The 26,719-nt window shown below is 39.4% G+C and overlaps 2 protein-coding genes across 4 annotated transcripts; one reads left to right on the forward strand and one right to left on the reverse strand.

The window, feature by feature from the left end:
* The first annotated feature begins 1,565 nt into the window (after window positions 1–1,565).
* On the forward strand, window positions 1,566–14,589 carry si:dkey-72l14.3 (Glyco_hydro_56 domain-containing protein). The gene is made up of 8 exons (XM_034876935.1): window positions 1,566–1,687; window positions 1,912–2,114; window positions 7,945–8,604; window positions 10,219–10,467; window positions 10,859–11,005; window positions 11,333–11,419; window positions 12,028–12,222; window positions 14,062–14,589. Exons 3-8 carry the CDS (start codon window positions 8,002–8,004, stop codon window positions 14,467–14,469), a joined length of 1,689 nt encoding a protein of 562 aa, XP_034732826.1. The 5' UTR covers window positions 1,566–1,687; window positions 1,912–2,114; window positions 7,945–8,001; the 3' UTR covers window positions 14,470–14,589.
* Window positions 14,590–17,282: 2,693 nt separating this feature from the next.
* borcs6 (BLOC-1 related complex subunit 6) lies at window positions 17,283–26,719 on the reverse strand. Of its 3 annotated transcripts, none has more exons than XM_034876936.1 (7): window positions 26,464–26,719; window positions 24,770–25,398; window positions 24,156–24,342; window positions 23,796–23,978; window positions 20,527–20,690; window positions 20,308–20,391; window positions 17,283–19,930 (listed from the first exon to the last, which is right to left on the reverse strand). In XM_034876936.1, the coding sequence occupies exons 2-7, from the start codon at window positions 25,382–25,384 to the stop codon at window positions 19,805–19,807; spliced, it is 1,359 nt and encodes a 452-aa protein (XP_034732827.1). In that variant the 5' UTR covers window positions 25,385–25,398; window positions 26,464–26,719; the 3' UTR covers window positions 17,283–19,804. The 3 variants fall into 3 exon arrangements, with proteins under 3 accessions (XP_034732827.1, XP_034732828.1, XP_034732829.1); XM_034876937.1 differs by having other exon boundaries at window positions 24,770–25,395; window positions 26,464–26,687; XM_034876938.1 differs by lacking the exon at window positions 26,464–26,719 and adding an exon at window positions 26,305–26,439 and having other exon boundaries at window positions 24,770–25,395.

Below are 26,719 nucleotides of genomic sequence, written 5' to 3' on the forward strand. Positions count from 1 at the left end.
TGTAAAATATGTAAGATCAACCCATTCGTCCGTTAACACTGCCACATTCATTATCCTGAGCGATAGTAAGCTAAGTGCATGACAGAAGCAATAAAAGATCAACAGTGATGTCAGCTTAATCTAACTTTACAAATGGCAAAAAACAAACAAAACAACAAACAAATGTGCCCCCTGTTTCCATTATTCAGTTGTCTTTAAATACCAGTTATGTGTCAACAAAAAGTATTTTGGGGATCATTTTACAACAAAATTCCTCTCTCATTTTTTCCTGTAAAACCTTAAATTATTTTTAATGGCTTATCATGAACTTGGGGGTCTATCCATAAATGTATTCAGTTAAATGGTATTTGGCCTAACCATCATATAGCACCGCGTCCATGGCAATTACATTACTTCTTGCCAATATTCCCACTATTCTATTCAATTAAATGTAATTTTATTTACAGTATTAAATCATAACAAGAGTTATCTCAAGACACTTCCCAGGTATAGGTCTAGACCACACTCTATAATTTACAAAGCCCCAACAATTCTAATAATTCCCCTAAGAGCATTTAGTGCAGCAGTGGAACAGCAGAGCCCTACAAGGTTCTGGACCCAATCAGGTATGATCCTTCTAACCAAAGATTCTAGAGCCCGGCCAATTCCAAGTCTGGTGTGGTGCTTTAGCACAGGCTTGTGCAAAAGTCTCAATTTTTGATTTGGCCTCCATTCAATTCATGAATTGGAATTTAAATTAAATTGACTCCGTCCCACAGGAAGTTGATTTTATATTTGAATTGGAATAACAGGAAGTGGAATTAAAATTATGGCAATTCAAAGAACTTCCACATTGTCGCACAACAGAAAGAATGTGTTGACTCTCACATACATTCAGACCAGGGTTTGTTTGTGAAACCACAGCTACCACTCCAACCTGAACTTCGGTACCTTGCTTCTTTGTTTGCTCTCGCAATACTACAACCACAAGAGGTCCCCACCTGACAAGAAACGCAATTGTCGGTCATCATAAGCTGATTGCATAATCGACCTATGGTCGTTTCCTGGGTGAGGACGAGCTGAATGTGTTAGGTAACAGAGTGAAAGATAATAATGTAAGAGGACCGGAAACTAGGGAGAAAAAAAGAAAGTGTAAGTGATTCAAGGTGAAAAAGGAAAAGATGAGAGTAAAAGCGGAGGAAAAAGTAAAGAGAGGGAGAGTTGGTTTATTGTTGTCACACCAACCCAGACGGTGCTTGTGTTTTTTGGGGATGCGGAATCCTTAAAAGAAAAATTAATTATAAAAACAACAAGGAGTCAAGTGGGGAAGAAAAGAGATCATGGAGAGGGATTTGGGAGGGAGGAAAGAGGTGGAAGGGGGAGGAGAATGAAGAAGAGGAGGAGAAAATGTAAGGACGAAATTGAAAGCAATACAGGTATATCGAAAAAGAACAATGGTGAGAGAAGGGAGGAGAGGAAGATGAGAAGAGACAAAAGATAAAGAAGAGGAGGGAAGTGAGTAAGGGGGAAGAAGAAGAGGAGGAGGACAGGTGTAATCACAGCTCGGGTGTTTGTTTAGCCAAGAGTGGTAGCGGTAGAGCAGAGGATTATGGGATTACAAACAGTGACGATGGTCATGTGAGTTGCCGTGGTGGACACTGACCCTGCTTACCTTCTCTCAGTAAGGAAGCTTAGCCTGGCTGTGAAGGTGAGGTCTCACACGCCCGCGCACACGCACACACCTGCCCACCCATCGTTCAATCTCATGGTGAGACTCTCAACTCCTGCTTCACCTCTTTTTACCTCTTTTCTGGCTTTCTTCATTTCCCTCCCCTCTTCCACTCCTGATACTCTCTTTTTAATTATCTTGTCTATTCCTGTCTCTTTATCTCCCTCCCTCCCTCCCTCTCTTTCTCTATCTCTGTCTTTCAGATGTCTGACTTCTTTTTGCCGAATGTTATACATGTACAGCTTATCCATGCCCTCACTGATCCAACAGGATTCTTTATTTTTTCTATCTGGAAAAGTAACAAATAAAACCGAAGAAAGAGGAATAAAATTTTGCGGTGTCAGGAGACGAAACTCAGATTATGTCCAGACTGTGAGGAGTAAATGCAGGAACAACCCTGGCCTTGGTAAGTTCATCTTGACTTGATTTGACGGTAGACATTATAGCATTTACCTTATTTTATTATTCTTTTTGATCAGTTTCAGATGTTTAGAAAAAACTAAATACAACAACATAAAGAAATGACAAATAAAATGCCAATTTAAGACATAAATACATTCACAATTGAATGAGCTGTTGGGCTATGTAGACAACACACCAGCACAAATCTTTTCAAATATATCAAGCGCAATGTTATTGTTACATTCATGGCAGCTGGTCAGGGACGAGCCTCATAATTAAACTGAATTACTATTTTGTTTAAAGTCCATATTCTGTTCAGTGTGGGCGGCCATTCAGAGGTCTGGAGCCAGGGTTGTGAGGGAAGTAAAAATAATTTTGGTTTGTATTTTTGGGGAGGCACACTTTTTTAATCATCGGCATTAAGAAATGATTGTGTGTTTATCAAAAATAAAAACCTTTCTTAAATTCTGAATAGAAGCTTATTACTGTTTAAAACAGAATTAAATACCTACATTAATGGATGTATTAGTTGTTAAGTGTTCAGAACAAAAGTTATGTAAAAAGGTAAGTAGAAGTTTTCTCTATTTCTAATGCTTGATACAAAATAATAACTGTTGACTGTGAGTTCATTATTCATTATGCATTATCCAAACATTCCATTGACCTCTATTGGATAGGACTGGACACAACTGCAGATGTTTTAAAATGTCTGCATATTTGTTTGTTTATTCATTTTCAGGGGTAGCACATTGATCAAAATTGACCTTTAACAACATCAATGTAAATGTGCCGGGGTTAGCTCAACAGATAAATTGAAACTATAGTTCCAACAAATGGCATGGCTATAAATTAAACTAAGGTTGAGCAAATTAAGATTTAAACACTTCCCCTCAAATACAAAGGCAACAAGTTTGTTTGATTTTACCTAAATAACTGTACTGTACTTCACTGCCTGTTTTGTTTTAATTGAGGTTATAGTTTACGGTTTTGAAATAACTACAAACCATAAAATAATTAAGATAAAGTCAGTTGTCCAAAAAAAACAAGATTTTAACATAAGCCATTAAAAAAAGTCATAAAATATTATAATTCTTTTTATAGAATAGTTACTGATGTTGTGGTTCATATTTAACAAATATTTTAAGTGTTTTGAAGTGTAACTGACATGCTTTCACCTCCGTAGTGTTAGTGGATAAACTGCTGAACATTCATCATTATTACAAAGATGTATACGACTACGTCAACACATCATATTCAACATATTTTTCTGGAGATATGTACTTCTGAAATGGTTGGAAACTTGGAGACATGACTGGTATATCGGATTCATCACAGGTGTACAGACATAATGTCTGACAGAGTTAAAAGCCAAAAGAAATGTAGAACCAGTGACACTATTACAGCTATCAACACATTTTGAGATGTATTCAGCATTATGACTTTCATAGCATTATAATGTGCCATTAAAATCAAGACCACGCCTGGGAGTTTACAGTTGGGGAAAGATGGTTGAAGCTGATCCCAGATGACACTGGCTGGGATTTTATGCCTGGGGGGCCACGGAAATTTAAAGAAAAATTAAATCTGTAAATCTGACCCTCACTGTTCATTGTACCATGCTAAGAACCAAAGTGCTGGACAAGGACCTGAAATTAAGACCTGAGAGCTATGTGACAAAAGCTTAACTGACATCCTTAGACTCATCTGTGTGAGCAAACAAAAGCAACAATGGCCTTCCTAACTACATCCAACAATGCAGTTAACGTGAACATACACTAAAATATAGTCTGCACACACTGCTCAGGAAGACTGCTGTGCCAAATAAATAACTCTGTCAGACAACATTAATGATAGCAAAGATACAAAAGCATGAGGCTGTGAGGACTACTTGTCTCTTACTTGTCAAATGGTCTATAACTCTTAAACACTTAAACTGCATGGATGCACTTGCTCTTTTCTGGGCATTAGATTGGAGTGCCGCAAATATCGTTCTAATCTCAGCTGATTTCATGTCCTGATCGGATCCTTCCGGTGTTTCCTCTTGGTTCGAGTGGCACCACAAACAGCACGATCAGAGAACATGGCAAAGCAGAATGCCAGTAATTTACCACCAATACGGAGAATCTGCTCTTTACTTTAAAGGCATGTGTTAAAGACAAAACATGACAGTGTTCCCCGATTATTTTTCCGGAAAGGTTTAAAATAACACACAGCGTTGTATGGTGTTATACACTATAAGAGTACGCTAAATACATAGCAGTAGAAGACACTGTTGGTCTGCACTGTGGCCAACGTTTGGCAGTTATGTCAGAGATAGAAAGCTGCAGCCAGCCATTGTGGCAGCAAGCTTGGATTTTCCAAAATCTCATTGTCTAAATTTAACATAATGAGCAGGGTTTTATTGTTGTAAAGGATATTTTTCTCAAAGTCAGATTATTTGATTGTTGACAGAATCAAATTGGAGTACCAGATAAATACCAGATTTTCCTTTCCTTGTGTTATTGGCACAGCGCGGTGGCTTTCATGGAAGAGGAGCAGACAAATGAACTGTGAGATATAAATGAAAACATTTAAAAATGAAATACCGTACCTAAACATTTAAAATGCTAGATTCATGTGCTCATTGATTTCTTCTTGGCAGAAGGACATACTAACAAAGTGTGTAAACAGAGTGTAAATTGTAATTTCCCCACTGGGGATTAATAAAAAAATTGAAAATATTAAATTAATTAAAATACCATATTGATATGAATTATTTTTGAAATGTTTAATATTTGTAAGGATTTTTAATGTATAAATTAATTAAGTCTTTTTTCAAAGTTAACCTCTGAACTAATGTGCAGCCGAATATATAACCTGACACACTCCAGAGAGTAGGACTGGTAGAAGGTGTTTGCATTGAGCTGCGGAGGTAGTGGGCTCAGGCTCAGCCTCGGCCCAGACAGATGAGTAAACACAGACCAGCTTGTCTGAGCAGATTAGCCAGCTATCACGTTTACCATGCACCACCACCAGCACTGAGTGAGGGATTACTTTCAGTATGATGAGATTGCAGCTATTTTAACTAAAAAAAGGTAGCAGTTCAAGGTGATGACTGTAAATAATTAAGTAAGTGGACAATAAAAGTGAGTCTCTAAATCTCCTTTAGGACAATGACAAATATAAAAATACAATTATAGGGCCTTACTAAATCGGCATGCTCATATTCTACACATTTGGGATGATAAAAACAATTGTGAATGCATTCTCCCCTGATTTCGTTTTTAGGTGATCAATTTAGAAACACTGGGACGCCAGCAGGACGCTGCATTCTGTGAACTTTGACCTCCTTAGTATTGTAGGCTTGTATAATGTTGGTGATCTGGTAAACCTTCAATTTAAAATTTGCAACATTTAAAAAAATAAAAGGGTTACTTAAATATCAACATGTGAATGTTTATGTTCAAAAGGTTATTTTCTTCTTTGAACATGTTAAACTGTTAACTGTTAAAATTAAACCTATCGTGTGTTTCAACCTCAAGGTAAATGGCCCTGCACACACACACAAGTGTTTTAACTTTAGCCTGATTAAACCTTTTCTCAACACTGTGTGGGCGAGTACATATGGCACCTGACTGACAAATCCCTCACTCTCTTGCGGGACACCTTGAACGTTTCTTATTGGTCCATAGAGTTTGGTGACATCACATAATTTCCTTAGCGCCACCGGACTAGAGGTCTAATCAGCCGGGCTGATAGAAAACACCTGTGAGTGTGTGCCGAGACTTTAAGGGGTGTTGATATATTATCTTCTTTCCCCTCCTTGTGTATTCATTTGCACGTAGTATATTTGTTACAAGAATCCCATGGCATTTTGAGTTGCACTTTGTCTCCAACAGACATTTGTCACATAGTGTAATATTTCCCTTTTTAATGGCTTGTTAGAGAGCATGCATCTATCAGCGCTGTAGAGAAGGGTTTCCTCTGCTAACAAGCAATTGCTAGACCTTTTTCACCAAAATGTGACAACCTTGTAGAGGAAAAAAAAAAGCTGGAGAACATGGAAATGCTACAGCCCTTGGTTACCTCCAGGGGAATGGGACACAATATGATACAGAAGAGTTCAGTATGACTGTAATCAACCCCCCCCAAAAAATCTAAAAACATTAAGCTGACAAAATGCATGCAAAAAGGAAAACCTGAATAAATGAGTGGAGAGGCTTAACAAACCCCTTCCATACAGGGCACTGGGGTTAACTGAATAGTTTGATGTATATAAAAACAATGTGAATCATATGCCATGGCCTTTGCAGCCAATTAAACACCAAATGAGGGAATATCTTTAAGTTGAATAGTGTTCATTATCTGAATCTAAACCAGAGGTGTTCAAACTGGAAGGCCCAGAGAAGCTGTAGGAGCATACAGGGGGAGATAATGTGTGAGATTAAAGGGACCGGGGCATGCCGGTGGTCTTAAAAACATGCACGTGGTCTGTTGCAGCAGCAGTGGCTGTAACAAAGTCATATGTAAACGGAGACATGATACATATATTTTGACATTCAGTGTGACTTATAATTCCTGTGGATTTCATCCATAAACATGCATAAATCCACTTAGAAATCAGAGAAAAAAATTAGTTTCTTATAGCTCCAGACCTTGTCCTTCAATAATTTTTTTCTATATCCATGATAGTGTCTGTACCTCCATGGGTACACAGCAAACAGGAACTGCTAATTTGGCATATTTACAATGGTTCCAATTTGCCAAACTGTTACTAAATTAGGGTTAACAAAATGGGGCTCAGATTGTAGCCCACAGTGTACCTTACTGAATCCATGGCAACATTACAGTAAACTTCTTGTTTCAATCCCGAGCCTGCAAATTTTGAAAACTCTATTTCCAAAACTAAGTTTTCTCAATTGTATCACTTACCTGTAGATGCCAGATTTGTGTCTCTGCATGTGTGAAATGGGTACAGCAGGATTAGTTACGTATGTTGCACAAAGTAACAAGATTTTACCCCAAATAGCTTTGGGAGATTGTCCTGTTAAATTGCCATCTTATGCCTTCAGCATATTTTTTTAGCATACAGTACCTCTCAGGTTGGCCTATTGTTGTAAAAATAATGAACATTTGCATGAAGCAATCATATTTACAGATACAAAAATATGCGTTTAATTTGTGATTTATCGCGAGTTAACTATGGACAATCATGCAATTAACCATGATTAAATATTTTAAACGATTGACAGACCTAGTTTATGACAATAGCTTGCGTCTGGTGGACACTGAGATGTTTAATCTCAAGTTTTTCTTCAAAATGAAGATTTTCCAATTCATGATGTGAATGAGTGGCTGAGTGTCTACTGTATCCTTTATGACTGAGTATATAAAAAATGTCTTCATGACATGTGTGACTGAGGGACCCCATGAGAAATCTATAATCTGTCACATATTTGACTTCACCCACTTAAAAAAGGGGGAGATGGCAGTTGGTAGGGAAGATAAGAAATGTGTAATGCAGTATTTTAAGGCATTCAGATAAGACTGAGATGACAAAATAGATTGCAGCTAAAAGACTAGATAGAGGCAAATGTCAGGATATCAGACAAAATCATGAGGCTTTTGTTTGTGGCGAGCTTTCAAAATATCATGGTTAGTCAGGATAAAATATGTGATTTGGGGATTTGTAGGTGCCAAACACTTAATGTCAGTTTTGTTAAATATCATCAGCAGCAACAAATGATGCAGGGGAATAATTCTGCTCACCTTCAATGCTTGGTGCTCATTATTTTACAATGAACATATCACAGTACAGACTGAAGAAGGATAGACTTCTGCTGTGTGTTTTACAGGAACATGATTGGCTGTGAGGGCCTGAAGGGGTGACAGCCTCAAAGGTGGCCGCTCCAATGGCGTGGGCCGAGCCACGGTCGAGTCCAGACCCAAAGCCAGAACTGAAACCAAAACCTTACACTCTCAGGACTCACACTTTTTCATCAGACATCCTTCAAGTCCAGCATCCAGTTTTACTGCCCTTCTTTCTCCTGCTTGCTGCATTTGCTGACCTAGGTATTGCTGGTCCACAACAGCCAGCTTGCCCCCCTCTCCTGTCTGGACAGCCTTTTATAATCTTCTGGGGCATCCCTGACTCTTCCTGCTCCGGTCGGCCAGATCCAAGATCTTTTGGGATGGAACGGGAGGGCCGTGTGGCCGTCTTTTACGAGGACACACTGGGGAACTACCCTTATTTTATAGACAAGGACACACCGGTCAACGGTGGGCTACCACAGCACACGCGGCTGGACAACCACCTCCAAAAGACACAGCAGGACTTGGAGGCAGTTTTACCAGCCCCAAGGTACCTTGGGCTGGGGGTGCTGCGCTATGCAGAGTGGGTCCCCCAGTGGTCAAGGAACAGAGAAAGGCAGGCAATGTATCTGGAGGCATCGAGAAACCTGCTGAAGACCTTCTTCCCTCACTGGACCCCTGAGGAGGTGGAGAAGTGGTCACAGGTAAGGAAAGTTCAGGGAAAGAGGTAATTAAAAGGGTAGGTGGTAGAAAGAGCGGACAGCTATGGAAGAAAGGAACTAGGCAGAAAACAGTTTAAAAGAAAGATGGGAAATAAAGGAACATGAAAAGAAAAGAGTGATAAGGGAGAGGTTGCGGGATCATGGGTGGAAGTGAAGAGGACATTTTCAAAGTTGTTGTAGATGGTGGAGAGTGCAAATTTCCAATGGGGGAAAAAACAATTCCAAAAGGGTTTCTTCTTTAGTAAAGAGAAAATCTTTTATGCAAATACCCAGTGCAACTTGGCATATCACTATCAATATTGTGTTGACAATGATATTTCATTCAGGCAAGTAGGGAACAGCAGGAAGAAGAGTTCCAGTATGAATTGATGACTCACCCTGATAAAGTGGGTCTTTGCATGATAACTCAGCAGGAACATGAAACAACAACGGAATTAATTCAGTAAATTCCATCCATTTGGATAGGTTTTTTAAACATTAAGATTTGTTAACAGGGTAAGTGGCTGTGAACTCCTGCAAGATGTGTGATAAGATAGACACAAACTGTTAATTTGTGGTTTGACAGGACCATGCTAAATTAGGTGTAACAGTCTCACAATAGATAAAACATTTAATTTAATTTAGTTTGCAGGAACTTTAGTTGGGAAATGTTTGAAGTAGCAAACCAGATGGTAATGTCTGAAATACACTTCTTTGTTTTCTTCTCTTCAAGATTATTATTTATGGCTTTTATTGCCTTTATGATAGCTCAAGAATGCCAGGAAAGGGGATAACAAGGAGCAGAGCAGCGCGTACTCTACCAGGTTAGCTAGAGGTCTCCCTGCTTCTTTGGATTCTTGCAAATATTTTGAGATAACACCGACACCACTCTAATGCCTGTACACCAGCCATAAAGCTACTGCCAGCAGCTGATTAGCTTACCTTAGCATAAAGACTGGAAGCAGGGGGAAACAGCCAGCCTGGCTCTTTCTAAAGGTAACCAAAGTTACTAATTAACATGCTATATGTTTGTGTAATCCATACAAAGGAATCTTGAACTCACTGTGATGTTGCCAGGCAACTGATGGAGATTCTAGAAACCGACTGCGCCTGGTCATGACATAGTCTCCAACATAACCATAGTGTCGCTTTTACACAAATGAGATGAAGCGTGTTAATTAGTGAGCTTCAGAGATGCTCATATAAGAGTACCTGTCTCCAGCTTCATATTTAATTAAAAGACATGAGAGGGGTATCGATCTTCTCATCTTCAAGTAAAAAAGTAAAGAATAAAGGGAATTTCCCAAAGTGTCAAACTATCTATTTTCATAAAGCTGTACTGCTCAATTATTTGCAACATTGTACAGAGCTATTAAATTAATAAATGATAGCTACGTCAGTAGAAATGGTGTGGCAAGATCTTCAACAAACAATTGACGTATTTATAACATATCACGGTAAATACTGTTATATCCCCTAAACCTTTGGTTAAGTTTGATAATTTGGCCATTTCCTTTTTCGAGATTCAAAAAAACTTTAATAAACGGCAAGTCTTTACATCACAAAAGAGGAAATGTCTAGAGGGGACTGAAAGAGGATTTATTGATCTTGTCACAGGTGGACTTCGAGGCAACAGCCCAGTCAGTAATGGTGGAAACTCTACGGGAGGTCAAAAGGTTAAGGCCCAAAGCATTATGGGGCGTCTCCCCTTACCCCAGCTGCTACAACGGTGATCCTGCCCAAACCATATTAGCCAATTTCACCGGCCAGTGCCCTGCTACGGAGATGGCTCTTAATGACGAGCTTCTGTGGCTTTGGAAACGATGTTCGGCCCTCTACCCTCTCCTCACCCTGGAGAAGCTGCAGGTGGGTAACAACACTGTCTTGTTCTTTGTGTACCTTTTTACATTTTTGTTTTGGGGCAAGATAGTTTAAACTCATGCTGGCAGTTAAACTAATCGTACTATAATAATTAAGAGAAATAAACAATATAATAAGCAAATAAAACCTGATTGTAACTTAAACAGAAAAAAAACCTTTTTAAAGCCTATGTCCACATAAGTTCTTGCACTTCGCTGGATACAAGGAGGAGAAAAAAAGTAGGAATGAAAGAGAGATCTAAGCCACAAGAGCTGTTAAAAACATAACTACTGTCTAACTCAAGCTTTTCTCAACTACAGAGCAACAGCCCCGAGTGTAACACCAAAAACTGAGTGGTTTATAGGTACAAATCTGTAATCTGTCCCTTTGTTTATAGAGTGGGACCTCAGGAGCCAGGCTTTATTTGTCCAGTCAAATCAGAGAATCACTTCGAGTATCATCTCTGACTGGGACTGCATTTGATCTTCCTGTATTCCCATTGGTCAAGAGTGTCTATGCCTCAACAAACACTTTCCTGTCACAGGTGAGATATTAATGTCTGGTATTTGATCCAAGCACCCTGCATACGAATCAATGATAAAGCACAACAAATGGAAAGGAAGGACAGAAGTAGATTCATGCTGTTTCAAATCCCTTACTATTCCCTGTTTTGAAGTCACACTGTTTTGCTTGGAAAAGCGAATAATAAGAAAGCTGGAAGGTGTTTGGGGATTTAGGGTGAAATAAGTGGAGGCCTCATTTTGAAGTGTAATGGTGTTTATACTGTATCATACTATAAATACAAAGAGAGCAGTTGAAAAAGACTGTGCTGTGACTTTTATAGCTTCTTTGCATAACTTCTTGTTAACAGTCAGACCTGGTCAGCACCATAGGAGAAAGTGCTGCCATGGGAACAGCTGGAGTTGTCATCTGGGAGAGAAGTGAGACTAAGACAGAGGTATACAACTATACATTTACATTAAGTGCATACACCCACGTGCATGTTTATCCACTGATATTTTTCCCTTAGGATTTCAATTTATAAAAACACAATTTTACAAAGATGCCTTGTGTTGGCAAAGATTTTCTTTAACATAAGAGGTGCATCTAGATACGTCTTTAAGGTGTCCTTTTACGCTCATTTTCAGGTTCATTCTCATCTTTTGGGTTTCTACTAGAACATGTTTACATGCTTAAATGTTCAAAACACATTACGTTTATCATACTGTCTTGGTGAACACACCTGTATTCACCCTCTGTCTGAAGCACTCCCTTTTAGCAACAGTCTCTTTGAGACCCTCTACCAAAAAAGCCCAGTCTGCTCCGATTGTTCAGCACTCTCGGAGTCTCTGCACCATAATTGCAGCCGGGGAGGGACTGTTACAGCTCTTTTTACCTTTATATAGTATAGCTGTCACAACTGTACAAAAGGCCTGACTGCTCGTTTAAAGAAGGGATGTGTGTATTCCTCTGTGGACTGTTTTGACACTTTCACAGTATTTAAATAGCACCTCAACCTGCTTTGTAGTTTAAAAAAGACATACATTCTACCCGTCTATTTCTCAGAGAGAGTGTCAGGACCTGGCAGAGTTTGTCCGTAAGGTCCTGGGACCCTACTCCATCAACGTAACCACGGCAACTCGACTCTGCTCAGCCTCTTTGTGCCAGGGAAAGGGCAGATGCATCCGCCAAAATTCAGAAAGCTCTGCATACCTCCACCTCCCACCCCCATCCGAATTAGTGGAGAAGGTGACTGAGAAGGTGAGATAATTTAATTTTAAGTAGATTTCAAGATTTAGCCGTGCTAGATTTATAAGCCCTGCCTATGTATTTTATTGTAGTTATTTTTAATCCTGTGCACAAGCTTGATGCCTACTCTTACAATAAGAGATGAAAAGCTGTTGACAGAGACCGGTTGTTCAGCAATAAACCAGACTCCTTCTGTGCTTGGTGTGATGACCCGAAAGAGTCTTATGACAGATGGAAATTTTTCATTTTCCAGTTAATTGGCTACACTATGCTACTACTGCAGTCTAACACAACTGCTCCATAATAATTCTCAAATTCTTGAAGAAGATAATGTTCAGTTTTTGTTAAATTAGCTTTAGAGGGGTGTTGATTCAAGGTTATGGTCATTTTAAAGGCTGATTTTAACTAGGTGTATGCAAAAAAACGGTGTATCATGTTCCCAGGTTCCTATGTGCCCCAGGTTCCTATGTAATAGCCTCTTAATATGATATATTAACAAGACAAAGGGTATTATGTTCTCTGCAATGTGTGTTTCTCTGGGCTAAATACTGAAATTACCTACCACAGCTTTGAGCCTTCAGATGGTATACAAAAATTGTCAAAGAATTTTCTTTACACATTGATATCTCCACAGTGGTAAAACACATTTTTAACATCCACACTGCATTTGAAACGTTCCCCTTCATTTGTTAGCAATTAGAAATGTGATTGGCTTATCCACCAGGGCCTGCAAAACTTGGTGTAACTAAAATGTAACCAAAGTTACTCTAATTTTAGCGGAATTTAGTTAGGGCAGACTCACAAGAGTTATTTGTTGGCTATGACAATGCTTTCCATCAGCTCATGCAACTATGTACCATATCTAGTTTCTCTCTCTATAAGATAAGTTCCTACTGCTACTTGAAGCTGGAATCATGGTGTAAGGAGGAAATGACAGCGCTCAGGACCTTTATCAGCCCTCCAAGAGGGCTAAGTCTGAAGCATGGGCATATTTTGGTTATTATAAGAATGCCGAAGGACAGTTGATTGAAGATAGTTATCCTGTCTGCGGAATGTGCAGGAAAAAAGTTGCTGCTAAAGGCATTGAACACACTTAAACCGTGATAATACTGAAAACCAGAACCGTGAGGTTAAATTTGCATACTGTTAATCCTAACTGTTGGTAGGATCCTATTTAAAGTGGTTACTGTCTGAATTCAATAACCTGATCGTGGAAGCCAGTGTTAGTTTATATCAAGAACATAGGACCCTGTGAACACAAGACAGCAGGATCTTAGTGAGATATGAGGTGCTAGCACAAAGTGCTGAGAAGATGAAAGCTTTGTAAGAAAATCTTTGTCTCTTTGACTTCCTCCCTTTTCTGCTACCGAAGAGTTGATTCACAAACACATGAACAGCACCTGTAAAAAGAGACACAAATTTCTCAACTGTTCTTTCTGTGTGGAAAGTTGGAAACAGAGCAACTCGTTTTGAGTCACGACTGATAAAGATAAGTAAGAATACAGCAGGGAGTCTGAGGTACGCTGTGTTTAGACAGAAAGAAAGCAGAGAGGGAAACAGAAGCTGTGAGTAGAGAAAGAACCGCTGGAGCACTAAACACAGGAACATTGTATTGTCTGGTATCACTTGTCACTTTTTAGAAATCTCTGCATGGGGCTTTGGTAATATTCAGTTGTCAAAAGAAGTACAACACAATATAAAGTATGAATATGTTTCTATAACATAACGTTTGTTATTTCTTTTTCAATTTGAATTGTTTTCAAGACAGATGTTATAAAAAGTTCCACTGTTCCCTATAAACATTATTGCAGCAATGTGTGCCAATGTTAACAGCATTTTTTAACATCTCAGGCAGAGGCAGCAAAACCCACAGATCAGCCAGACACAAACACTAAACCCGCTGATCCAGACCCAGCTGAGATCTGGAAGAAGGACTTCCAGTGCCAGTGGTACAAGACTGCAGATGGGGACGTCTCGGACCAGCAGTCCCCCCAAGATGGAGCGTCAGTTGTGGGTACAGTAAAAGAGAATGCTGGAGATGTAATGGGGACTATAACCACTTCAGCCATAGCTTCTACAACAGCTTTTAGAACAAAAGGGGCCTCTGTGATTGAGTTGAGAGGAAGCAGTTCACCTGGTACTGGAAGTCCATCGCCTTCACTGGAAGTAACTACAGATGGTGGAACAAAGCCATGGAGTACCCCAAACCTGACTGTTCTGCTGTTGCTGGTGGCTGTAAGTGTATGCTTGGAACATTAAAATGTGGATAAACCAGCCTCACCTGAAAGGTCTGGGCTATAACTGCAATATGAGCCCTCCTGAAGTGCCCTTGAGCAAGACACTAAATCTCTGCTAGCTGCAGGTGTGCTGCTTTGTAGACGAAAAAAAGACAGCTCTCAGAGCTCAAAACTCCAATCCTGTCACTGAATGTGCCAAGAGACATTAGTGATACTCACACTTGTCACTTTTTCAGATTCTACAGGCTGTATTTAAACCTCTTAAGAGAAAGGAGATTTATTGTCATGTCAAATCAGCCATGTTATACAATGACCACAGATAAAGTGGGGCTCGAAAGTTTGGCCACCCCAGGTAAAGTTTTTTATTAATGTGCATGAAGAAGCCAAGAAAAGATAGAAAAATCTCCAAAAGAAATCAAACGACAGATTAGACATTCTGATAATGTCACAAAAAGTTAGATTTTATTTCCATCATTTACACTTTCAAAATAACAGAAAACAAAAAAAATGGCATCTGCAAAAGTTTGGGCACCCTGCAGATTTTTTAGCATGCACCGCCCTCTTTGGAAAGGTGAGACCTGACAGCGTCATGGATTGTTCTCAATCATCACCGAGAAAGAACAGGTGATGTCAATCTTAAGGTTTTAAATGCCCAGACTCATCTGACCTTGCCCCAACAATCTGCACCATGGGTTCTTCTAAACAGTTGTTAACAAAACTGAAAATGGTGGAAAATATCCAACAGAACAGCTCGCTGAACTGTGAGAAAAGCAAATCAAAACCCACGTTTGATTGCACGATCCATCCAGAAAGACCTGACAGACACTGGAGTTGTGCTGCACCATTCCACTATAAAGAGATACATGTACAAACATGGTTTTCATGGAAGAGTCATCAGAAGAAAACCTCATCTACATCCTCACCACAAAAATCTGCGTTTTAAGTTTGCAAATGAACATAGAGACAAGCCTGATGCATTGTGGAAACACGTTCGGTGGAGTGATGAGGTTGAAATAGAACTTTTTGGCCGGAATGAGCAAAGGTACATTTGGAGAAGAAAGGGCACAGAATTTAATGAAAAGAACCTCTGTCCAACTGTTAAGCATGGGGGTTGATCAATCATGCTTTAGGGTTGTATTGCAGCCAGTGGCACAGGGAACATTTCCCGAGTAGAAGGAAAAATGGATTCAATAAAATTTCAGATAATTTTGGACGCTAACTTGATGCCTTCTGTGAAAAAGCTGAAGTTAAAGAGAGGATGGCTTCTACAAATGGATAATGATTCTAAACACACTTCAAAATCCACGGAGGATTACATCAAAAGGGGGAAAACTGAAGGTTTTGCCATGGCCTTCTCAATCTTCTGACCTCAACATAATTGAAAAGCTATGGCAAGAGCAGTGCGTGACAGACAGCCCAGAAATCCCAAAGAACTGGAAGAATTTTGGAAGGAAGAGTGGGCAAAGATACCTCAAACAAGAATTGAAAGACTCTTGGCTGGCTACAAGAAGCGTTTCCAAGATGTGATACTTGCCAAAGGGGGCAGTACAAGGTATTAACTCTGCAGGGTGCCCAAACCTTTGCAGACGCCATTTTTTTGTTTTCCGTTATTTTGAAAGTGTAAGTGACGGAAAGAAAATCTAACATTTTGTGAAACATTATACAAATGTCTAATCTGTCATTTGATGCCTTTAGGAGATATTTCCAACTTTTCTTTATGCACATTTATACAATTCTTTTTCCTGGGGTGCCCAAACCTTTGAGCCCCACTGTACATGTGAAACTTGCACTGAGTTTGTTTTTGTCTTTGCACATTATGTTTTTACATTTACTTTGTCAGTCTTTTGTTATATGGAAATTATTTCGTAAATATAAGGCCTATTGGACTTAGGAGTTTTTCTTTCCGTTAAGTAGATGTGTTGGGTTAAAGGGCCAGATTACCAAAAAAAAAAGAAAGGAAACAGACAAACAAATAACATGATGTCAACAGATTTCACAAAGACTATTTTTTCAGTAGTAAGTAGATCCAATGAAAAATGTTGACAGTGAGGTTTGTACATTTTCTTAGGTAACTAGAAAATGTTTTTTTGGAAAGATGTGCTGCTGAAATTTTTCTATTCTGTCAGCAACACAGATAGAATTCCATTCACCTTTATTGTATTGGGGTGGCATCAGAAAAGTCTGAGACATGTATGAATTTTGTAAATTTTTTTCACTAGTTAGTTGAGAATCATAATATCTAAATGAAATTTCAGAGGGAGTAATGGAAAAATATGTAAACTTTGGCCTTGAAATGTTGCATATTGTCAAAAACATCTGGGCTTTACGTTGTGGCTTCCATCACAAATTATACTGCTCTCTAGCATCCTCTGCCTTAGTTCTGGTAAAATTATGCAATAGTCGACAGAAAAAAGCACCGGTTTACATAATAAAATGATTGATGGCTAAACTTAATTTAGCTTCTTCAGTTTCAGAGTCCTAGCATCGTGCATGTTGGCTCATTGTCAGAGCTTACTAGGACACTAAAACAGAGCCATGGTTAATTAGTAACACCCGTGCTTTTCCTGCTGTGAAAAAAGGCCCATTGGTTTCTCCAATATGCAAGTAACTTCATCTATTATTTTGGTTAAAATGTAAATAAATAAATGCAGTATCTGTTCATTCAAAGGTCAAACCTTAAAATCTGAAATCAAACTTCAGTCCATGACAGACAACCTGCATAGGCCTATGAGTATATCATTTTTCTTAAGTCATTGTTGTTTATATCTGCTTATTTCCCATCTACACCCTTCAGTGCTCCTTGAGGCAGTACACTGCAAAAGAAAAGACAGAAACGTTTTTGCAGCTCATGTACATTTATTTTTCATTAAAATATACACTCATGACGAAGGTTATCTAAATCATTTTTTCAGTTACAGAAAGAGATCATATCTACACAGGTGCCTCTGATTGTACAACAGAAAAGGAATTTAATACATTTATATTATTAACAGTGACATTTCCTCCCATCTCAAGGATACTTTTGCACCTCAAAACTCTACCAAGACTCCCAAAGGTCCACTCTGGACATTTACCTTCATCTGCAGAAGAGTTTTCATATCTTTATAGCCACGGACACGTTTGAGTAAACATCAGCATATTTAAGGTAACCAGTATAATTATATCTTTTCAGGTAAGCTTTTTAAAGATGCTCCCCTTCCTCTTTAATGTATTTCCCAACAATTTCCCAAATCTTAGCCAACAAGGTTGAAAGTGACGATGAGACAAAGAGCAGATTTTACACAGAATGCTATCTTAGCTTTTTCCCCATAGAGTTGCAGCGCAGCATGTAGAGACAGTTTAACAATGCAGAGCCAAGATTAAAATGTGTAATTATTTGCTTGTAGTATTGCTCTGATAACATTTTGTAGGTGAAATATCCCCAAATCCAACAAATGACACGCTGGCTGCCATCAGTAATAGGTAAACGTCCAAGTTGGTAAATCCTGTACGCGTACAATAACTTACAACAAGGCTACCCTACCCACCAGTGCAAAGACAGATGTACCACAGTCTCTTCATTACATTAAGTATAATGCTCCATGAGAGCAAATGGCTTTAGGTTGGTAAAGTAACTAAGCCCAGCCACACTGCAGTCTTTCAGTGGCTTTTATCATCGAGTAAATTAATAAATACTCACTTCAAGGAAATCTGATGTGTCCACTTTAGTTCACCGGCGAAGCCTTTGTCCTGTCTCCAGCGATGTTTCCTAGATATAATCCTCCAAACTTTGTGTCCAATCTTTTCAATGTTGAAGAAAACAAAAGCTTCTTGAAAATGCTGCATAGAAATTGAACTGTTTTGGTGTACAATCAGAAGCATGCCGTAATAGATTTGAATTAAATTGACAGGACCCCCCCCCCCCAAAGAATCAAATGAAGTCAATGCAGAATAAATGCAGAGTTATGATCCAAATAAAGGTATCCACCATTTCACAGGAGTAAAACTTAGTTATAGCCAAACCCTAAAATGTATTGTTATGGTTGAATATTGGCTGCCATTACTGTAAATGGATTCAACTGAGCTATTCTAATGCACATCATTTCTTTAAACTGGCTGAATCAAACGGAAATGACACAACCCAATTAATGACACTGAGCATTCTGTTAGCTACTTGGATGCCTGGAAATTAAATTAGATTTTCAATGACTTCAGAAAACACTTCAGAGTGTTTTTATTTGGATAACATTTAAAAGTAAAATCAGAACCTAAAGCTTTTTAAATATTTAAAGCCACTGAGAAGGCTACACAAGATTTTTTTTCCATAGTTATGTGTTCCAAAACATCTTGGATTGCATTGACACAGAGGAGGAAGGTGAGGTTTTAGGACACGTGGCTAGTAGTAGCTTTAAATTAGAGAAGCAGACCTGCGATTTAAAGGCTGCCAGTTGGTAATTGATAAACAGTCTGAGAGAATCTGAGTAGAAAAGGTTAAATTACTTCCTTTACCTCTGACAGTGCCTCGAGTGTAGACTCAAGCAACATTTGAGCCAAATCGCAAAATTCTCCAGCATGGCCACCAGTGGAAAAAAAGCTGGCTTTACTGGTCAGTTACTACTAACACAGAGTAGCAGTGTTGAAAAAGCAAGCATGATGAGAAAACTAAATAAACATTTAACATTTAAAAAAAAGCAGACATGCTGCTCCCCTCCCCTCATTGTGCCTGCAGTAAAAGAATCTGATCTTTGTTGCATAAGATTGAAAAGTAGACTCTCTGTTTATGTGCAAAAGTCACTTTCTTCTGAGCAGTTCATACTGACCTATTCATCAGCAAAAAGAGAGACAGAGAGAGAAACATCGCCCCCATGTGAGTAGGAAAGGTTAGTGCAATCTGAACAAAGCAGGCTGGACGGATTATGACACACTAGGGCTCCGCGGACTGAAGTTGAAAAAGAGGACACATCATCAAGGATCTGTTTTCACGTGTGTGCACATGTTTTGTGTGTCTTACAGGCACTTGACCAAGTGTCTCCAAAACGGCTTAATTTGTGAGATTTTGTTTCACGACAACTTCATTACAGGAAGTTAGGTTGCTTTAAAAAAAAAAAAAGAAAATAGAAGAGAAAGGTCAATCCTTTCTCTTGGGAAAATCAAGCGCAATTCAGTTGACATCTCATAACACAAACATGGTCATCTTCAAATGATGAACAAGCGGAGGGACTGTGAGCGCCAATCATCCAGCATGCCTAGTAGCAATGGTTCCAGGAATCCAGAGGTGCACTTAATCTTCACTGCAGTGTGTGTGTGCGCTACCTGCAGAAAGGTGGGTTTACTTGCACACGGCCTGGTTCAGGATGTGCTTGATGTTGGAGGTGGGGTTACTTGCAGATCGTCTCCAGAGCGTCCAAGGTGCGTTTGATGTCACGGATCTGTGCAGCCAGGGTGTGTATGGGCTGCATGGAACGATCTAACTCCTCGCAGCGAGCCATCAGTGTATACATGCCCTGGGGGAGCAAAATTACAATGCTTTAATACACATCTCAGCCAAATTATGGTTGTATAAATCAATGGAAACATGACAAGAATAAAAACTATGACTGGGTGGCACTTTGTGACATCTTTTCATAAAATGGCTGAATGGCTTTGGTCAACAAATATTTTTTTTTCAAGTTTACAAGTTACATCATTCATGAAAGATCAAGTTATTATGATAGCTTATCCAACAAATGAAGGTCATACTGCATGTGTGTCCAAGAGGATGTGGAAAAGACAACAACTCAATGGGACAGGCTGAAAGTAAAGGCTCAGCTATTATCAGTCTATAACCCATTAGTTACACACACACACACAAACACACACACACACACACTCGCACACACACCTTTATACTCATGTCCACAGACTCTCCTAGGCTGTCCACTGAGTCTCTGTAGGTCTGGATGTAGCCCACACTCAGAGCTGTCATCTGAAAGAACAGAAAGATGGAGAGATCAATCAATTACACAAACGGGTATGGCTGAGAAATATACAGTATGTGAGTGTGACAGAGAATGGAGCTAAACATACAATGTACCATGAACTGACAAAGTTTCAGACTCACATTCTGAATGGTTCCATTGAGGCTCCGCATCATCATCTCCACACTGTGTGCCACGTCCTGGGTGTGTCTCTGTAGATCCAACAGAACGGCCGGATCAATGGGAGGGATGTCCGCTAGTCTCCGTGACAACCCCCGGCTTCTGTAGATCGGACCTGAACAGTCCGCTGGGAAAAAAATTATTATATAATTAGAAGGATAACATACACAGGTAGGGCTGTAAATATGGTAATGTTTATTTTCCACTGATTAATCTATAAACAATATTATCTATTAAACTTTTTTAAAAGTTCAAACATTTAAAGAACCTGTTTTATTTAAACACCCAAATAATGATTTAAATAAGATAAAAGCTGGAACCAGCTAATGCTTGCATTTCAAAATGGTTGAAGATTACTTTTCTGACAAAAAAATGATTTATACCACAAAGAGGCACGTGTCAGCTAAAAATGACTTCCTCAAAAAAATTGTGTTTGCCAAACTAGCCAAAATGACACACAAATTATACACAAGAGCCAAAAAAACTCTTACAAAAAGACAGCCAGTACAAATTTAAAGAAATTATGGCACTTAATTAAAAGAACACAATTTGAAAAAGACGTGTGGCTAGTGGACCAAGAAAAAAATAAAAATGCAGGTTTTCATCTCTGAAAATGATTCCTGTCAGGCTGCAGCAGGACCTGAGTTATAAATCCCTCCAGTCCAAACAACGTCGGAGTCATCCATCCTAATTGAATCAGCAGGTAGAAGGAATGAGCTGCCACAGAGGCCATATTGACTGTGTCCCTGTGTTTAAATTGAATGGACAGTTTAGCCGACGCTCGAATCCAGAGGGGTTATCCCTTAGAGTAGGGCAGCGGTTCAGTGTCTTTCTCCTGGAAAATTTGACAAGACAGATGGCTGCTAATGGATAGGCTGGACTAGGTCAACCTGCTGAACTGAACTTATATAGAAGATATCATTTCTGAAATTGCTGTGGAGAAAGTGTGTCCATTTCCGTGGGGTTGAATCTCTGTCGCTTGTTAAAACACACACTTAGGCTAATTTAACCAGCAAGCAACAAGTAGGGAGATATTGAGAGCAAGGGCATCGTGAGTGTTTGTCACAATTTAATTATTCATCTAAAAATGATCAAGCTGGTTGGGATTCAATGAACCCACCTGAGATTTACGTATGTCAGACAGAAGGATTCTCTAACCTAGAGTCCACCTTTTTACGGCCTTCAAATTGTACCGCACTATACAGAACAAGGAGAGAGTCCTATTTTAACAATATAAGCGCACGGTGTGAAGACCATGGCCGAGACCACTAAGTTCCTAGATTGTGTGCGTGCAACTACCAGTAAGCAGTGTTGGGAGCAACACGTTACAAAAGTAACGCAATTACAGTAATGTATTCGTCTTTGTTGCAACGCAATAATATAAATTAAATTTCAATAATATTATACTCTTTAATCTCTGTAACGTGAGTTACAACGCATCATAACGCAACATTTTAAGAATTCACCAACACCGCGAAACATTCTTCACAGGAAAGAAAGCCGTGAGTATTGTTTCTTTTTGCTGTGGTCAGTGATTGAGATGACTGCAGAAACAGATACATTTGCGACATGGATATTATTTTCAGGAGTTATGACGCCGCGTTGAAGCGAGGTGCTGTCCCGCCTGTGTCCCCGTGGTCGGAGCCAGAGACGGAACGGACAACATCTGTGTGTTGGTGACGCTCAACAGTGTTGAGGCATGCTACATATAATATCACAGCATTTATCAGTTGTGGAGAGTAACTATGTATGTAGTGGAATGGCTTTGAATGACGACCGTGTCATTTGTTCAATATGTTGCAGTTTTACAAACTAGAAAGTGAACAACTTAAGCTTTATGAACACGTGTTGCAACTAGCGTCTCAAGTTCGTCTCAGTAAGCTCGCAAAAGTACAAAACGGAAAGCTTCCGTGTAGGTTGCTTTAAAATAAATAAAAGCACTTCCTGTGACGACTCGCAGTAAAACTAAATTCCTGTTAAACGACTAAGGTTATGTACCTTTTCACATATCAGCTGTAACTCAAGTACTGTAAATAATGTAAATAGTAAGTTTTAATCACACTATTATTGACCATTTCCTTTGGACAACCTTAGTTTTAAACTAAACAACATGAATTTCTTATTCAAGTGCTTTACAAACATTTTACAACAATGTCGTAATTCAATCCAACTGTAAGGTAGTTTTAATTGAGTATTTTTATTTTTCTCCAACTTGCCTATTGTACGTTTTAATTTTCTATTTGTAGAGCTTTACTTTGAAAATTCATATGGTGGCCACAACCTTTTTCAATCACAAAAACAATCAGCATTGTGGATAAAATGACTAAGTGGGTAAAGGCAAATAATACAACAGTTACAACAGTCTGGTAAGTTCAGAAAATGACATAACTTTGCTGTAATGCAACCTTTAAAACAAGGAAAAGACAACACTTAGGCCATATTACAAAATCCAAAATCTAAGATATCAATATAATATTGTTATATAGCCCAGTTCTAAGGGATTGGTGCAGAACTCCTGCAAATATCTACATTAATCAAGTTAAAATACACTACTAGTTGATGATGATGATGTATGATCAAGATTACAAGTTGTAAAATGAAAAAAAAAATTGAATGAAAACAATTAGACTTCTGAGTCTTAAATCATTAAATTAAGTACAATTTGCCCATACCACAGCAACTTAACAAAGCTGCTGCATTGTGACCAATCACAATGATTTATTTAAGCACCACTCGGTTAATCATAGGACAACAGACAATGCAATTAATTTGCTTAATATAGTGCGTCCATTCTGCATTCATACATTACTACTTGACCAAAGTTATGCATAAATGATGAGCAGTGGCTGACTGGGCCTTTAGCCTCTGCAGGGATGATGCATCTGACTGCAAGTCAGACACCCTGCACTGCAGTTTCAGCACCACTGCCTGTAAAAATGCTATTAACCTGCAGAAATGCCATGTCTGACACCTCCCTCTGCAGATGAAAATACAAACAGTTCATCAGTTAGAGCTTCTTGCCCCTCGAATATACTGCAGTTATGAAAGAAACCTCCTTGGATGCACTACGCACAATCCTCTGCATCAGTACAGGAATACCTTTATGTTCACTATTAAAATCTGAAGTAGCTTTTCTCCTAATTGGGTTATGACTTACAATACTAAAAAGAATAAAATTTGCTTTATTTGTTTAAATTAAATCTTGTCAAGTTTTCTTCAGCTCCATACTCACAGTCACTGCAGTCCAGACTGGGCTTGGAGCTCATCTTAATTTTCTGCTCCAGGTTCTTGGTGATGAAGTGAGTCAGGTCACCTTCTTGGCTGACCGTCCCCTCTAGCTCCAGAGCTGAGGAGATTGTGGCCCGTCTGCCCTCTGACTGGCCACCTCTGCCCCCTCCCCGGGCCCCTGAACCACCTGTGAACAGTAGGAAAACATCAGCTGAATGAAGTTGACAATGATACCCAGAAATTACCTAATAACACTACAATCGTCACTATTTTTGTATGTTTTGTTTGTGTACTTATTAGTAGAAGTAAAGAGATGATGATTGAGCCAAACTGCAGTGAACAACAAATCAAAACAAATATCTACCTCCACACGCTTGGCTGATTTCATCCAGGCTCTTGCTGTCCTGCATCCCCCGGACATTGCGTACCCAGACCTGGGCCATGACGTGTGGGGGGCAGGGGATGTCCTCAGAGGGAAGAAGTGAAGGCGGAGAAGAGGAAGAGGAAGAGGTGCTGGGACCAGGAGCTGAGGAGGAGTAGTGTCGTGAAGACTAAAAAGTATGTGAGGAGTTGAACAGAGAATGGAGTAGAAGAGGAAATGAGGAAGAAAAGTTAAATGACTGCTTAATAAATCACGCTGACAAATCATTATGAAACCAGCCCAAGAGCGACACGCTTTTCTTGTCGTTTACAATCCGTCAGATCTCTTTAATCTACAGTTTCTTGTCTCAGTCTCAAATTCAGCCATTTGAAACTAATATTTTCAACTTTGCTATTACAATATTGCTGTAGTTTGCCAACTTGTTCATTTAAAGCACACTGGAGTCTCAGCATTTAGTCCTGATGGCTCTGCAACATTTACTTGCAGTTACCTTAGATCAGATTGTGCTCATCTGTTGACTGTTATTCCTTCTTAATCCCATGATGCCCTCCACACATAGTTTAATCAAGATGAATATAAGCCTAAAGTCCACTCACCTCTGTTCTCTCTCCTGCACGCGGTTTAATCCACTTTTTTTCATTTTTCTCATCGTCCTCCTCATCCTGTTTCTCCTTCTCTCCATCTTCCTCCTCGTCTCGGCTGTCAGTGTCTCCATCTACAGTCTCTGTATCTGTCTGCTGCCTGTCCGTAGTGGCAGGGCCTCCTCGCTGAGATGACTCTTTGGAGTGTGCTAGCTGTGCTGGGTCCCACAGCAGAGCTGCACCAGGAGGCTCAACCGTGTTAGTGGCCTCATGAATGTCTGTGTCTCTGGAGCCTGATTCTGTGTCTTCTGAGTCTCCGGTGCATGTGGTAGCAGGAAGGGAGGGGTCTGTCACATGAGAGGCGTGTAACGATAAACTAGATGTTCCCCCATTATTGCAAGTCTCTGTGTCCAAGCGGCCTTCGGCGTCGTAAACTCTGTTTTCCACATCTACGTTGTTCTCTGTGTATCCTAGCGCTCTCTCCTCTGATGTCTCCCTAGGACAGGGCACTCGGCTCCCCCCATATTTCACAGAGAGCGGAATGTGAGGGCCGTTCTCTGAAGAGATGGGAGTCACAACCCCGTTAGCTGTTTCTGGCACTTCTGTGCCAATCACAGGGGAGAGACTCATCCCTCCACCTGCTGCTAGAGAAAAAGAGAATGTAAGAGGTTCTATATTTAATCTATGATTCAATTTGAGTGTTCTACCATATGCCATAAGGGTTTTATAATGTACCTCTGCTATCTAGGGCTGATCATTAAGAATAGCAGACCAGTGTCAATACAGTATCTGATAGCTGATCTGCAACAAAATCCTTTATTTGGGGAATATAAACACGTTTAACCCCTATTTACTTACTGGATGCATCAGCATTAAAAGAAAGGACTTCACAACAATAAAATATAGTCTGACAGTTTTCATTATTCATTAGTTTTGAGTTTCAGTTCCCAGCCATTGTGTTAAGGTTTGATCAAGTAAATTACATGTATGCAAAATATAGGTTAAAAAAAAAATCACATTGAAGCAAAACATAATGCACATTCATGTGTGCCATAAAGCAGTATTGTTCACTGGTTCATAACAATGCCACTGGCTAACTCTGAGCCTTCAGATATCCAGAGATCTTAACCCTATGTGTGTGTGTAAGTGAAGACTGTGACTCATTATACACCTTTGAATCCCTTTTGTATCGTGGACAACACCATTGAATTATAACAGTAGCTGTTGCATGGGACAGCTGAGCCACTTATGCTGCTATTTTCAAATGTAAAATGACGTCATATTAGGTGGCTTAGCTTAGTATTAGCTTATACACTAAACTAACTGTTAACACACTAGCCTGCATTGCATACCCTAAGACAAACAACGACCGTGGAGATTGAACGAAGTCCATAGACTACGTTGCATAACAGACAAACAGGAACAAAGAAATGAGAAGTCATAAATGACTGCCTGTCAGCGTTGAGGAAGTTGATGTACTGCTGCCATTAGCCGCCTAGCTAGCTCGCTGTTAACGATAATGTTGTTAATGTTAGCGCAGCACGGGTTACGTTAGCTGTCCAGGCCTTTAAATCACAAGGCGTTCACAGCTCGTCTATTATTGTCTCACACTATTACTCGACAAAGGGAAAGTGATTGTTAAATCAGTGTAGCTATTGATAAGGTCATACTACAGTGTAACAGCCTAATTTAATGAAGAAAACACTCACCACTGTAGTTCCTGTTCAGAAAAATGTAAGCAATAACCGAGTCCGATGAGAAAGCCCTTCCCCTCGAATCTCAACAGATTAGTTCCGCCTTGCTAAAATAAAATCGTTTCAAGCAAGACTATAATAGTGTCCTTTTTATTGTTAGTATGGCAGCTCGTTTCTATTGACACAACTGTATATCGTGGAGTACGATATTTATTGAAATGATTAAAACAATTGTTTTACTGTTGTAAATTCGTATTTAAAACAGATCTGA

Source organism: Etheostoma cragini, chromosome 7, assembly GCF_013103735.1.
Source record: "Etheostoma cragini isolate CJK2018 chromosome 7, CSU_Ecrag_1.0, whole genome shotgun sequence".
NCBI classification, from domain to species: Eukaryota; Metazoa; Chordata; class Actinopteri; order Perciformes; family Percidae; genus Etheostoma; species Etheostoma cragini.